A 15,198-nucleotide genomic window follows, 5' to 3' on the forward strand; every position below is an offset into this window, starting at 1 on the left:
AACTGACAACATGGTGTGATTTCTACAAAAGTTTTATTAAACCTCAAGTAATTTTAGATGCATGTATTCTTTTTTGTGGAAGACTTGAATAACATAACTCATTTTGGATAACAAAATACAGTATAACAACTTTATCCCAACTGCCGAACCAATGCAGATAGGGGGCAAAGAACAGTATAACAAGGCTAGAAATATTTCTATTTCTACCTTCACAGTTCAGGCTTCAAAAAAAAAACGAACCAAACATGACAGCCATCAGCACCAGTTTGTCACCTATTGTAGAATATAAAAAAGCCCCACAATCAGACAACCTCAAAAAACTAGTTTACTAGTTTTTTTTTTTTTAGTACAAAAAAACAGGCTATGGCTTTCTTGATTCTGATTTCTTGCAGCAAATAAGAAAGCTTGAGGCTGACCCACACTAACTGAAGAGTGGTTTATTTTTATAATTATGCACTAAAGAAAGCCAAGGAATGCAAACAGCATTAATGTATACTGTTGTACACCTGTGGAGAGGCAATTTTCCTCATTGGAGAAGTTTTTCTAACTGTTCTCTTAGCAGTTGCTCTGCTGCAGCTTTCTCACCCAGAACACAACTATACATCTGTGCAACTCAAAAGTAAAAACTTCTGGTGCTGTTTTGTCTGTGTTTCTCTCCTCTCATACCTCTTGCATCCGCTGCCTCAGATCAGCATCTCTCTGTAGGCCAGCTCTTCCTACAGTGTATAGCTCTTGCCTCTTTAAATGACAGCTTAATATACATGCCTGAAAAAAGGACATTTCCAGAACATATCTGCTGAAATACAGCCACTATTCACCACCTAAATCTAAAATTTTTGCATTTGTCTGGTCAGTTCTTAAGTGAACGTTTTTAAGTGAGGGAAGAGATGACAAAACAGAAAATGAAGAACCCAGCAAGAGATATGTCCAGTCAATACAAGTTGAAAAATATGCTTGAAAGTTTTGGCAAATTATAGTTTTTCAAAAATGCTTATGAACTTTGAGACTTCGTGATGAGCTGCAGTGCCAAGGGGCAGATACCTTAATCCCTGTGCAGACAAAAAAGATAATATACATAAGTAATTTATCAATTTTACAATAAATGACATTACTAAATATTTCAAATATTTATCAATTATCACATATCAAATACATCATATATCAATGATGTATTTGTCGTTTATATGCTTTATTGTTAATTCTAAGATACAAAGATACTTACTACATTGTGAAAGAATCTGCAAAGGTGTTTTGCCCATGGACACCTGAAAAACAGATTTAGATATGTAATTCTTAATCCATTTTCCACAGGGACAGACCTACCCCCCAGTTTCAGCCACACTAACAATTCAGCTTCCAAATAGAGAGGACTCCAGCATCAGATGTACAGTAAAAAAAAAAAAAAGACAGACCATAACAGAAAGGATCTAATCAGATTCTCTTGGATTACTGCTAGAGCGTACTGTAAAACCTCACAAAATATGAGATAAAAAGAGGCATTTATTAGAACCGCAAGTTTTTATATGAGCTGAGTTATGTTTAACAACTGAGTGAAGTTAGGACTTTTATTTCCTAAGATACATACAACAAAGGCTTGGGGGGGAGGGGGGAGGGAAGCATTTTACAAGGTAAGTTAACTCACGTATTCATGATTTCTACTTGAGAGTTACTAAAAAGTAAATTTTCAACATTACTCTGCTGCCATCTGCTACGTGTGAATTAAAAGTGCCAGAGCAGGCAGTTATTCTGCCTTCTGGTATATAAGCATCGAGTCATTTCTTTTTAAAACTATTATGTCAATACATTATAGGATGTAAGGTGATAGAAGTTAATATTTTCCTGCACAACCCAGGAGAGCAAGGATTATATTTAGGAATATCTAGTGGTCTCCATAGCGACTTATCAGTGTTTTATCATCATTTGTAATCTAAACATAGTACTCAGACATTTTCAGAGCTGTTTTCCACTCCAGCAGCTTTGTGCTGCTGATCAAATAGTCTTTTTTTTTTTAAAACAGGATAAGAGGGACGAGCACAAACTTAATCCTGTCCTCAGTTTGCATTACAGTGCCCAGATGTTCCTGAGTCTAGTTTTTAAAAGGGATTTACTCCCTCACCACCACGTGAAACATCTTTTACAAGTTTAAGAGAAACGTTGACATCTGTACACCCACTGTACTCTGGCAGATACACAACAATATACATTTTGAGCTAATTTGAACTATTTTCTCTAAATGAAGTTTTATGCAACATTATACCTCCCTAGAGTCCAGGGTCTAAGTTCCAACTAAGGTTTCTGTTGTTGTTTTATAAACCTAAATAGAATGAAGGGAGATGACAGTGACATTAAACTAACAGAACGAGACTGCACCTTATGATATGTTGACTGGTTACGGTTGCACAGAGCAGACAGAACATAGGGCACTGGGAAGTTAGAAGGCCATTTGGTTGAACAGGAACACAGAATAATTTCAAATCTACTCAAACTATCACATTCAGTACCTTTACCATTGCTAATAATAAGGAAGTATATAAACCAGTAATTAATTTTGAGTTAAGCCTGTTAATTAAGTGAAAGCTACCAGCACTGTTGCAATGTATAATGATTTGCCGTTTGGCTATGATAAAGATTAACACTTACACATGCAGGTTTTCTGTAATTATATTCAGAGCGAACAGACCGATAGATTGCATCTTCTTATGTCTGCAAGTCAGGAACAGGCAAAGGAATTCACCCACATACTGGGGACCAAGGTTTTGCCACCTAAACAACATAAAACCAAAACACAGAACATACCTGTTCAACAACAAAGACAAAAGACAATATCTGCGCTGCTTCTCTCTTGATGCTACTTTCTCATACTTCAATCTGCTTTAAAAATAGTAGCATCTCACTATAGTCATGCAAAAATCACAATTTCCACTTAAAACCTTCTGATTAACAATACATTTATTACGTAGACATAGCAATACCATGACCAGGCATTCTTTTTTCAGCTGGAACTATTTCACCGTGATAGGGGTTCCCATCAAGCAAAGAGATTTCAGATTGCTGCAGCTATTCCAGATGTACCTTTACTTGGCCAATAAGCATTACTGCTTATTAAGAAGTACTACAAAGCTTTATCGCTATATGAACAGCTGCACTGGGTCAGGTCAATGGCCCATCTAGCTCAGTATCCTCCCTTTACAACAACCGCGATATTTATTTTGGCCTTCTGCAAACCAGACACACGGAAGGAGATGCCCTAGATACCTCTTGTTTAAAGGAACAGATAAGGAATAGCGCTAGCTCATACAGATCTGAAGGAAATTAATTGTTGTCTAAATACACTCTTATCTTCAACAGCTCAAGAACCACCTCCTTAGGTCTGGAGTGCTATTTTCATGCTGGTTGTACTTGAGTCTTACAGCAATTTGCTTAATTGCTTTTCAGTCCGTATATACTTTTTGTTTCCACAACATTCTCTGTCATCCAAATTCACTCCTCCAAGTGATACAACCTTAATCCATCTTGTTTTGCCAGGTTAGATTTCTTTTAAGCCCCCTGGTTCTTGATCTGTGAACAATTATTCCCTGGTCACCTTCAGCACAGAAAGCGTGATTTTATAGACCCGTTATGATAACTCCAGACTCCGATGGCTGAGTCAAGTTAACCAATTCCTCTCACAGAGGTCATTCTATACCTTGAGAAGAGGTATCAGGATCACGCACAATATTCAAAACAGATGCATCATTTATGTAAGCGTTCCATTGTCTATTATTTCCCATTGATTCCTAGCATCTTATTTGCATTCTCGACTTAGAACACTAGGCTGGCCATTTTCAAAGAGCTAAGGATTGTATCTTTGCTAAATGCTACTGCTTCGAGATTGCCGTTAATGTTTTCATAAACAGATTTCAGGAAGCAAGTGTTTACTCACAGTTTTAGCATTGTTGCTTTCTGACGACTCAGATCTCTCAAAATCAGATTGACAGTGCCATGGAGAATGTGCTCCTGATACGAAAGATGATCCAATAACAGCCTCAGAGCCCAGAAGTTCTTCTGGGAAAATAAAAAATAAGGGCACTGATTTAACTTAATTGTCTATCATTTCTTAAAAAAATACATAGAAGAAATTAAAGGTCAGAAAAGCTTAAGGGGAACAACACCAGGTTGGTGTTACACAGATTTTAAATATAATCTGCTTTAATCTCTTAGAATAGAGGTCAATATCTAGGACTCACCCCAAAAGCCAGGGCTATCTCTAGGAAGGAAGTCAGGAATGGGAGATCACAGAAAAGCATCTGTTGTACTGCTTGCACTGCGAGAATAAGACAAGCCTCATGGTGTAACTGCAGGAAGAGATATCCACAAGAAGAGACATGTATTTAGAAGTCTGCTTTCCCACTACTTGCATATCACATCCAAACAAATCAGCACTAATACCATTCCAAGCACACAGGCTGGATGACAGACACGACATCCAGAAGAATCTTACAGTGACCAAAAGATGGGGAATAAAACAAGTATTTCTGTTTCTATAGCATGTTTTACCTGGGGCTTTCAAAGTCCTCACAGAAACATGAAGTCTCATACCATCACAGTCAAGCAGAAGTGGAAGAATTAAGGGGAAAAAACCTCTGGCCCAGGAGTCACGTACTTGGAGAATAACCTAACTGCAGTTTCCTCAAGAGAGGTAAAACAGAGTAAGATTGCTCCTTAGATAGGTGATTGTATTTAATAAATAACCCATTTCAAGCCACTTTTGAACACGCTCCACACCTGAAACCATTGTTCAAAACAAATTGGGCAATTCCATGCTATTCTGAGTTTTGAGACACACACACTGTTAGTAGCAAAGGATAGTTTCTAATTTGAATCAAACAACACGAGATTATTCTATGTGAGAGGTTAATACAGAATCAGTGATTACCAACCTTCGCTTTATAGATGCATAAATTTGGACAGCGATGAATTTAAATTTCTCCTGAATTGAAGATTTTCTTAGAGTCAGAAAAAAACAGGCCCTAATAATTTCCTTACCTTCCAAGATTCCTGCTCTAACCTTTAGACTATGTGAAGAACAACAGTCTTATGCCACTTCCCAAAAATCTTCAAGCCCCCCCTTAAAAGCTTTTCATAATAATACAACTGCAGTATCTTTGAGAGCTATAAACCAAGTTGTCAATTTCCTTATTGCCAGATGCACACTTACTTGAGGAGAGAAAATAGCAGGTGGTAAAGAAACATTAACTTTTGCCTTCAGTTCCTGCAAGAGACTGCCACTGGCAGCCAGCACCCCCTGCAAAAGAAGTAAGGAGTCACAAATCAAAGAGGATGCCTAGCTACTCTACAAACAAACTGCCTAAGACAATCTCCTTTAAAGTGCTTTTACTTATTTTTCAGCATTTTTACAGATGCAGTTGACTGTTCAACAGCATATGCAAGGAAAGCTGAGGCTCTGCAACACTAACTAAACATATCATCATTTTAACCTACTATGCTTAGCAGACACTTATTTCTGTTCTTGTCAAGAAAACACCCAGATACTGTCTCTTAGGACTATTTGAACACATTTTTCTTAAACGGCTTTCCTATCCATTTTGCTGTTGTATGATTCATTTCAACATTAAACAATATAGAATTAGTATTCAGCATTGAGCTGCAAAAGGAGTTAATCTATTCTCTGTTGCATTTAATATTCCCAAATCACAATTTTTGCAAAGTATTACGTTTGGCACATACCATAAGAATATTTGATGAGGTAATGTAACATTAACCTTAGTATTTAAAAGGATGAGGCAATGCCCACATCCAGTTATGTCATGTATAGCCAGCAAAGACAACAGATCCTTCCATCTCAAAGCCCCATTTCAGTTACCTCTTGGAAGTCAAGCGGTGGCTCTTTCAGGGACAGAGGATGTAGGTGCCCACTTTTTTCTAGCAAACGGCTACTACCCAAAATCATGATGAGGGAACTCCAGCATTTAGGCTGAAACACAGCAGAACGTTTGTTTTACCAAGTCAAATCCACGCTTAGCAAGCTTTAGCAATCAGAATAAGTCCCCTTGACACGCGGACTTGCATTCATTCTTCTTCCTCTCTCTAATGGAATACCCAGACAAAACTACACCCAAATTACATGTTAATGCTTGGGGTTTCCCAACCTCATTTATCAGGTTGCAAAGCAGCCCACCTATTTTCCCTCACCTGTAGTAAAGAGAGGCTTTTTTCACCTGTTTTATTTCTATTCTATTGCCCATCAATAGACATGCTGCTGGTGTGATCATTACAGCCCCACTGTAAATAACTATAGCAGTAAGAACATATACATATAGCAAATTTGATTATCATTACATTGGCATACTGCTAAACTCAGTAAATTTACAAGAACTGCATACATACAACATTTGCCATAATTTTATCAGAAAGGTCCCAGCTAAATCAACGGACCATTTACAAAACTTGACATGTTTTGTGACAGAGCGCAGAACTATTATCTGGGAAAAGAGTTTGTTTTCTCCTCTCCCCCAAACAAGGCTTTTTAAATGATCAAAAGCCCCACAAGTAAAACAAAAGTCTCACGAAGGTATGAAGTATTCAGAGAAAAGGGTCCTGACAGTAAACCTTTCATTGGAGAAGTAACTGGACAAAACAGATAATGTACAAAACCACTCAATGGGGCACAGAAAGTTTTAATACAGACTCACATTCCTGTATAGTGACAGATTGCTGAACAGGAGTTTGAGCGCCTGCTTAATTAGAACACCATCCTTCAACGGAGGCCCTGCAAGAAGAAAAAATCCAAGACTTTTTTTTATTGCCCGAATAACTACAGAGTATGGATAAAACCAAGATAATAATTTAGTTACAGATAGGTTTCTACAGAAACCAGAAGAAAAAAACCAAGCGTCTACAGCTATTTTTTTAGAATATTTTGCTGTAGTTTTTCTATTCAGAACCTACTTGCTATCCTAGAAAACTGTAAAAAACTGAATGAAGTTTAGATTTTAGAGTGTTATTAAAATAAAAGCTATCATTAAGATTCTAAACATTTGAAAGCAAGAAGTTACACTTGCCAGTTGTAATCCAGGGCGCAGGGTCTTGAATATCCTTTCCAGTGGGGACACTGCCTGTTCTGAACATCTTCAGGTAGGCCTCAAACTGAAAAGGTGTTAGCCGACAGGCAGTGCAGCACGCAAGGCTATTGACGGGAAACAACAGAGAATGCGCAGCATCAAGGAAGTCTCCAGTTTTACACAAATAGAACGGGATTTTATCTCGAAGGTCTCTTAACCTGGAAAAAAGAAGTGAACGAACACTTGATTTTTGTTCACTGGAAGTTTTACAATGTGTATGTATATACCTGATTAAGTTTGAAAACTAATAAATTACATCCAACAAGGCAGAATTTAGCTGCAGTACTGTATTATTTTCACTTGGTAACCAGCTGCCAAAATCCTGCTTTTCGTTCTGCCATTTTATTAGACATTGAATAAAAGGACAGACTGGGACACAAACCTAAGGCGAAGAAACAAAAATAGCTATTTACCCTTTGGTATCATTGCATTTCACAGCTCTCAGGTAGCGAACAACTTCTTTATAGCTGGGGAGAGAAAAAACAAGTGGGTAGGAAAAGAAAGGAAGTGTTAAGCTGTGTACATGTCAAATATTACAATTAACGAAGCAAAACAGTAGTTCTTCCCACGTAAGAGATATTGCAAAAATAGGATGGAAATACAACTGGCAGGAAGAGAGACTGTTGGAAGTAAGTTCTATAAAGCCACTTCTGAACACAGCAGATACCTGAATTAAGGAGCTATGCACAGATCATCTCTGTACTCTAGGAAAATAAAACAGGAGGCTGAGAACAGGAGCATCTTGAAGTGGACTATATTCTTTTGAATAGAAACTACAGAAGACTCAGAGACCAGAACACGCCTTTTTTTCTTTTTTTTTTTTCTGTCTTCCATCTAGTCAGCCTTTGACAAACAGAGCACATTTTAAACATCAACATCTAAAACCTAGTGAGATTATAGAAACAATGAAATTTTCCACTTCAACATTCCTTTCAGGTCCTGAAGTGTTCAAATGGCTCGATTCTATTATGAACAACTTCAAAAAGTAATGGCTTTGTTGATAAGAAGTAATAGGAATGAGCAGCTTCAAATATATATCTATTTTTTGCATGTTTCCCCATAATGCAAGACTGCTACAGATGTTAGGAAAAGACTACATTGCAGTTAATAACAAAGTTGAATTTATAAAATGAAAAAAAAACAAAACAAGACTAAACCAATCTCACTTCATTTTGTCTACTAATTTCTCCACTCGAGCCTGTATGACAGGAAGCGCTTCCCACAGAAATATTTTTCTTCCTTTCTGTGTTCTTTGTCCAGTGGTGTTCTGGCCTTTTAGAACAGTGGTTAGCAAGACATGATCCCATGGCACAACGTTCAAGCTAGAAGCACAAAAAGAAACGTTAAGTGTATTTTGTTGGTGTGCCACAAAATATTTCCCTAAGTAACGTGAAGACTTACTAATAAAACATTTATAGTTTACAGTTCAATTTGAGGGAAAGAAAAAATTATCAATATGCACTTCGCAATAGCATCAAACAACAATTTCTTACTATGGTAAGGACAGGATATGAAGTAGCTAATACTGAAACCTTCCAATAAAACGCACACATCTCCAGCACCATCAATGAAAGAACCATTCTATAAAGCTGTTTTCAAACCAGCCAACTGTATGAAAATATATTTTGTAAACAAAAAGCAAAAAGAACATACCTATTTGAGAAGCCAAAACAGTGACACGGAAGTGAAATGGACTGGAAAAAGTTAATAAACTTCTCATATAAATTTTTTGGGAAGTCACACAACACCAGCATCCTCTGAAGTTGTGTTGTGATCCTGTTTTAAATAGGAAAATAAAAATAAAATGCTAAAGTTAAATAGAATTGTTATTTAAACTTGTAAAAAAAATCCTGTGGAAAACTACTTTAGAGAGTATATACAGATTTCTTTGGTTAAGTGTCAGACAGTTTGGATCTATAAGCTTGTGCGTTAAGATTTGCAGTAAATACAGATATTGCTTTTATATTATTAATTTTAAACATCAATGAAAGCATGTATTCTGTGGTCTTATGTTTTAAAGAAGATCCCCGCTGAGTGTGCAAGAAACATTGCAGCAATGTACTGTAAGCTCAATAAGGAAGCTGATCAACCTGAGCTCCTGGCAGCTTCAAAGCTTGTGAAACCATTTTTGTCTTGACTGAAAACTGAAGCTAACACACTGACACAAAGAAGAGCTTAATTCTTTTGAAACTGGGGGAGGGAGGCAAAGAAAATCCTTTTACTGTTCTTTTAAAGTAAAAAATTAATAAATTCAAGAATAGTCATTTAAAATGAAAACTGATATAGGATTTAGGTTATACCTGTCATAGAGGTGAGAATATTAATTGTTTTTGAGTGCTCCTAAAAAAAAAGTTAATTCTTAATTCATTAACCTTCTGTTGCAAGTGAATTTGAGGTTAAAGGTGAAAAGCTAAAATGAGAAATGAATTAAGCCAAGTGAGTGAGATGTCCTCATTCGTTAACCTCTGGGGGAACTTCACTATGTTACATCCCCGACTACTCCATCCCAGTGGAGGACTACAAGGCTGCTGTTTTGATTCTGAACCGATGCTATTTACTCTTAGGCTTACTAACCACAAGTAGCTACCCAACACCATCTTCTGGTCTGGCCCTACAGAACACTCCTAGATTACAGTCTAAAAGTAATCCACCTTCTTGGCTTTGAGCTCACTATCAAGTTAGTCTCCTCTGAGGCAACAAAGAAGGGTTGAGTGTTTATGCGGCTCTAAATAAGGCAGATACTGCTCTTGTCCTTCACAGAAAGGGACTAATACGCAGAGATGCTAAAAACCCTGATCTGTTGCATACAATCGTAGAATATGAAAGCATGCTGAGGTCCCTGCTTATCAGGCTGACTGGTGTGTGTAGTTCTTTTACACTCTTCCGTCTGTCCCTACACATCTGCAGTCTTCACACACGCTTCCAGCTCTCCATACTCTGCTCAAACAAACCAGTGCCTAACATAGTATATTTAGGTCCTGTTCCCTGGTGCTACAGAACCCTAAGACTCCATACCTTTATTTTAGAGCTGTGCAAGTTTACTTACGGCTTTTAAAAGCTAAAGCATGCACTCAAACCTCACGCGTAAGCAGAATGCTTGCATCTAGGAACCGTCTCATTGCCATCTCAGCATATGTGATAAGTCTTACCTTTGCAACAAATATGGGACAGCAAGCTTTAGCGAATCAATATGACCAAGGTTCTGCCAGCTTCTAAGAGGGGCACAGATGGGGTGGGGGAAAGAAAAGCACTAATTAATTGTTTTTCTTTTTTCCTGCCTTTTCACCTTCTCTGTACACAACTGTTTTAGACAACACTTTTTTCTTAAAAAGCATTGGGAGCTATCATGCTAATAATCACTCCAAATTGACAAAACAAGTGATCGAAGCGTAAAACTTTCTAGATTTAAGTTTTTCGGCAGTACCTAACCAACTAAAGCACAACCCCTCCCGCCCAGACACAGGAAAGCAGTACCTAACCTTCTAACCTGTTGCATTAGATCATTGCAGGAACACCTGTGCATGCACAGGGCTGTGTATCAGCCCACAAGAGGGCTGAACCACATCCCATGTGGCTACGGTGAATCCTGTGGGATTCACAGTAAGTGTACAGAGAAACCTACCCAAACAATGGTTCTAACCTTGATAACTCCTCAAAAATAACTGCAGAGGAGCTGCTGTTTCTGGCCTGTTGAACTAATCCACACCACATTTACTGCTGCTTTTAAGAAGCCTTGAATTCTAGCTCCAAAATATTTAGATTCTGTTAAGCAAAGTTCCAGGACCTTGCTCAAGCCAGACAGCAATCAAGTATGAACCAGCCATAATATAAACATGAAAATAAAAAACAGACTTTAAACACTGTGCTGTTTATTTATTGTTCAGTCCTCCCAGCGAAACAGGTCCGTTTCCACCAGACTTATGGGACAGCTCTAAGACTTACTACCTGAAAAACGTCACGTCCTCCCTTCCAGTTCAGAAGCAGATGTTTCCTCACATAATGCAACTTGAACACATTTCTTTCAGGAAGGCTCCCTTGCCTTTTACCTTCTCCCTTAGAACTGATTCCCACCTGCCACCACCTGCTGTCTGTTACCCTCCCCGCTTCCAGTTCCCATCTCAAATTCCTTCATCGGAGATCATCTCTCTCCCTCACGACTCAATCCCATGCAACTTCTTCCTCCCACACGCAACCTTTATCATTCTCTGTTCCCCAGAATCCGTCCCTGCAGTCAGGCTCATTTCTTCCTCACGCATACTCATTTTCCTCTCGCTGTGCTGCAACCAGGGCTATGACCTTTACACTGTTCCTTCCCTTAATAAATGGAAAACCAGAACTCTTTCACTTAACCTCCTCGTTTTGAGGAGCAAACAAAGATCACACACTAGATATGGAACCGGATACTTACAAAGCAGGGTCTTTATGAAGGGCTAGCTCTTTAGCTGCTCCCAGGAGCATGACAGCAGCAGCTTTAGGATTCTCTCTTTCTGACTGATTTAAAAATCTTGTTACCAGTGCAAAAACTCCAGAGTACCTAAGAAAGTTAAGCAGTCCATAAGATAAAGTGTCTGGAACGAGATACTTTGTAAACAAATGGCAATTATGACTGTCCTACAGTTGGAAAGCAAACTAACTTGCCTTTCCTTGAGAATCTACGACATGGTGACATGGCATTTGCAAAGCATTACTTTCAGTATTTCAAAGGCATATACCACTGAGTAAAAGCTAAACCCAATCCTGACAAATTAGTAAAAATACTGACTTCAGTTTCATGCTTTCCCAAATTGTTATAATGAGGAATATTAGCAACTGTCTTCACATAGCACAAGAGTCATATTTAAAAATATACTTAAAGGAGTTTTTGAATTGAACTGGATGTAGTTTAATTGCCCACTGACCAGTTAGGTTCCCTCAGTTGTTTCTGCTATCTCAGGTCTCATGATTCTAACTAGCATGTAACTAAAGGAAAGCAAACCTGCACTGACCAATCCGTACTGCTAGTTCTGTTGTCACTTACTTGTATACAACCTCCGGGTTGCGTGATCTGCAGATATTGCATTGGCCAGGAGGTAACTTTGGGAGACAAAAGCATTCATGTTGTATGGGAGGTAATTTTTCTCCAATCAAATACTTATTATATTCCACAGAAAGTTCCTGGATAAAATTTATTAGAAGACTTCCTAAGAGGGCAGGCAGAGATGTGAAACTGTTAGTGCATCAATTTTCTTCGAAACTAAAAACTAAGAGAAACAGCAAGACATTCAGAGGTACCCTATGTGAAATATTTGTCAAATCCCCTGCATGCAATCTTAATGGCCAGGCATGCTTCGGTGCTTCTTCCAGGGGGAGAAAAGCAGGAAGCAAAAAAACAGACCTGCAGATCTGTCTGGTCTGCGTATGGCCCAGGAGGGGGGTAGCAGGGAAAAGTTGCTACCTAAATAATTCACCAAGCCTTTGCAAGGACAGCTGCAGTCCAAACAAGCGGTCCTCATAGATTGTAAGTATCATCGAGCCACAGGTCTCCCAAGACAGTATAAGCGCACTGTGCTTACCACCATGCCGAAGGTCTGCATCTATTTCCATGAGCTCCAATTTGAACATTACAAGGACACCAGCCAAGGCAAAATCACGCTGGTCCTTCCAGAATTTGCTTTTGTTATGTGCATTGCAGTGACAGAGGGAAGGGGTCGTCCAATTCTGGCACTATTTCATGAAAAGGGAAAGACAGGGAAAAGTGTTTTTTTCCTCATCCCAAGTTAAGCAGACAAAAAGTTGTTCCTCTACCTTAGTGAAGGACTAGAATTCATTTAATGCTTTATACAGCTAGTCAAAGCCACAAAGAGGTATTCTGACAGCTGAAGCAAGAGACCAATATGGCAATAGCTTGCTACTGTGGCTTTAAAAGAAGGAAAAAAAGACAGGCCCTCCCTCTTCCCCCCAGGTTTACCCTCATTAGTGAGCACCTTACAGGTAGTTAGGGTTCACACCTTCCCCATTGTAAACTGGTAACAGAGCATTGTTTTTGCATGTTTAGTCCAACTTTACTCAAAGTAAAGTTTGCTGAATTCTAAAAAACAAAAGCAAAACAAGCCAGATACGCAAAATCCCTCCCCCTAAAACAAAAAAACAACAAAAAAACAACCCAAAAAAATGCTCCCCCTACTTCACCCCCTACTTTGGTTAGGAACATCTAAAGTTTGACCTTTGTCTAGGGCAGTGAGAATCAGTCCGATTTAGTGCAATGATTCCATGAAATACACCATGTACCCAAGGAAAACAGGAGGTACATTTGTTTTTATCAAATGAGTATCTACCCCAACAACTTACTGGAGTACCAGAAATAAATCCAGACACTGGCCATGTGTTAGTAGTGCTGTGAAGCTGACTGAGATGAACATTTAGGAGAGGAACTGTTAAAATAATCAAATTTTAAGTTTTGTTTATTGTTTTAGTGTGAATAAGACTGATGTCTTTTAAAGACTTAAGGAATTCAGTTTACTCAAAGTTGTGCATTTTTTTTTTACTACAGTTCTTCCTTACCTCAGAAGCTAGTTTATCACAAATGTAGCAGTAGCACTGACTGCAAAAATCAGCATTTTTTCCAAGAGGCGAGCACGTATCACATTCCGTTCTCCTGCAGAGTTAAAAAACAGAACATTACTTACAAAGCTGGTTGTGACCTTACCCAACTCTTTCTGTTAGCTGTTAAAATGCTAACAAGGTTACTTGACAAGGTGGATTAAATGTAGGAAAGGAAACCCCCGTTATCGTCCTCCACATCAGGGAACATACTCAAACGGGTGTATCGTACAGTCGTATCTGGCGTGGGGCATCACATTTGCTTGTTTACAGAATGTAACCATGAGGTCACATTCCTCATCTACGACCTCTTCAGTTTTCTCCTCTTCCACAGCGGTCTTTTCTGTATAAAAAAAGTCTAAATTAGTAGAAAGGTAACTACAACTGGATAACAGAGTCATCAGCTACTGACAATTATTCTTTAAAACACTTTTAAGATGCAAGTTTTCTTATAATTTCATATGGCGCAAATGGCACACAGGCCTGGGACAAAAGACTTGAAAACACTACCCAAAGAGCGGTAGGAAAGGTTTTCACAGACCTCTCTTGCAAGGAGAACTTCACAGGTGAAGAAGAGCCCAGTACTTACCTGACGGGTCAACTAACAGAACCGAATTCCCAAGCGTGCTCTCGGTTTCGTCGTCGCTGATCAGGATCACACCCTGCTCCTCCTCCTCCCCTTTTGAGGACCCCATGGTGACCGAAGCTTGAAGGAAGCGCCACGCTGTTTGGCAGCAAGCAGGACAGCAAGCTAGCCCCCGCTTCCCTCAGAAAGACCCCAAAACGCCAACCCCAAGCCCCGAACCCTCCGAGCCACCCTAGGGACAGCAACGCCCAACCCCGACCACAACCAGCAGCTCCCAAAACTCCCCGTTTTCCACCCAAATTTTAAACGACGCCAAAAACAAGGAGGGGAGGAACAAAAAAAAAAAAAAAAGGCACAGAAAGGCGGGAGCTGCCCCCCTTTGGCGGGACGGCCGTCGGAACCGTCGCTCACCGCTCCGGCCCCCGCAGGCCCCAGTCGCCCCCCGCAGGCCGCCCCCTCACGGCCCGTCCCCGTCCGTGTCCCCCCGCTCCCCACCGCGCTCCTCAGCGCCCCGCCGGGCCCCGCCACTCTTTGAACCTACAACCGCTTCCGAGGCGGCGACCCTATTAGGGCAGCCCGCCCTGAAGCCGCCCGGCGCTACTTCCGCCCTGACAGCGGGCTGGGAGGGCCCCGAGGGGCCGCCATCTTTGGTGTGGGCGGGGGGGGGTGGGGGGGTGTGCCTCGCTCTTGGGGGCATGGCTGGCCCCCGGGGTGGAAATAAAGCCCTCGTCCTTCACAGCAAGGGGGGGGACCGGCATCGGGGCAAGGAGTGCTCCTGCAGGGCCTTGTGGTGTGCTAGGCCTTGTAGAAGGAAAAGGAGGAGGCTGCCTCTCACGCCTATGGCAGCCTTCTTTTGGATCTAATTTAATTACTTTATATTTAAAGACACCCGTGGTGTCTCCTTTTGGGGGT

The 15,198-nt window shown here is 39.9% G+C and overlaps 1 protein-coding gene across 1 annotated transcript; it reads right to left on the reverse strand.

Moving 5' to 3' along the window:
* Positions 1-14: 14 nt before the first annotated feature.
* LOC310882055 (uncharacterized protein) lies at positions 15-14,719 on the reverse strand. Its single transcript, XM_083800213.1, has 20 exons — positions 14,698-14,719; positions 14,290-14,424; positions 13,914-14,043; positions 13,662-13,755; positions 12,674-12,824; positions 12,139-12,301; positions 11,530-11,655; positions 10,271-10,333; positions 8,775-8,897; positions 8,288-8,443; positions 7,535-7,588; positions 7,062-7,279; positions 6,693-6,769; positions 5,864-5,974; positions 5,198-5,284; positions 4,227-4,334; positions 3,923-4,044; positions 2,641-2,763; positions 1,223-1,265; positions 15-1,049 (listed from the first exon to the last, which is right to left on the reverse strand). Exons 2-20 carry the CDS (start codon positions 14,393-14,395, stop codon positions 972-974), a joined length of 2,133 nt encoding a protein of 710 aa, XP_083656339.1. The 5' UTR covers positions 14,396-14,424; positions 14,698-14,719; the 3' UTR covers positions 15-971.
* Positions 14,720-15,198: the final 479 nt, after the last annotated feature.

This window comes from Anser anser, assembly GCF_964211835.1.
Source record: "Anser anser genome assembly, chromosome: 15".
Classification (NCBI taxonomy): Eukaryota; Metazoa; Chordata; class Aves; order Anseriformes; family Anatidae; genus Anser; species Anser anser.

Bases quoted from the DNA above. Each gene is read 5' to 3' on its own strand.
- LOC310882055 (XM_083800213.1), bottom strand. From the start codon at position 14,395: ATGGGGTCCTCAAAAGGGGAGGAGGAGGAGCAGGGTGTGATCCTGATC. The intron at 12,825-13,661 runs GTAAGGAAGAAC...TTCATGAAATAG, and splicing joins GTGATAAACTAGCTTCTGAG to TGCCAGAATTGGACGACCCC. The intron at 8,444-8,774 runs GTATGTTCTTTT...TTGTGCTTCTAG, and splicing joins TGTTTTGGCTTCTCAAATAG to CTTGAACGTTGTGCCATGGG.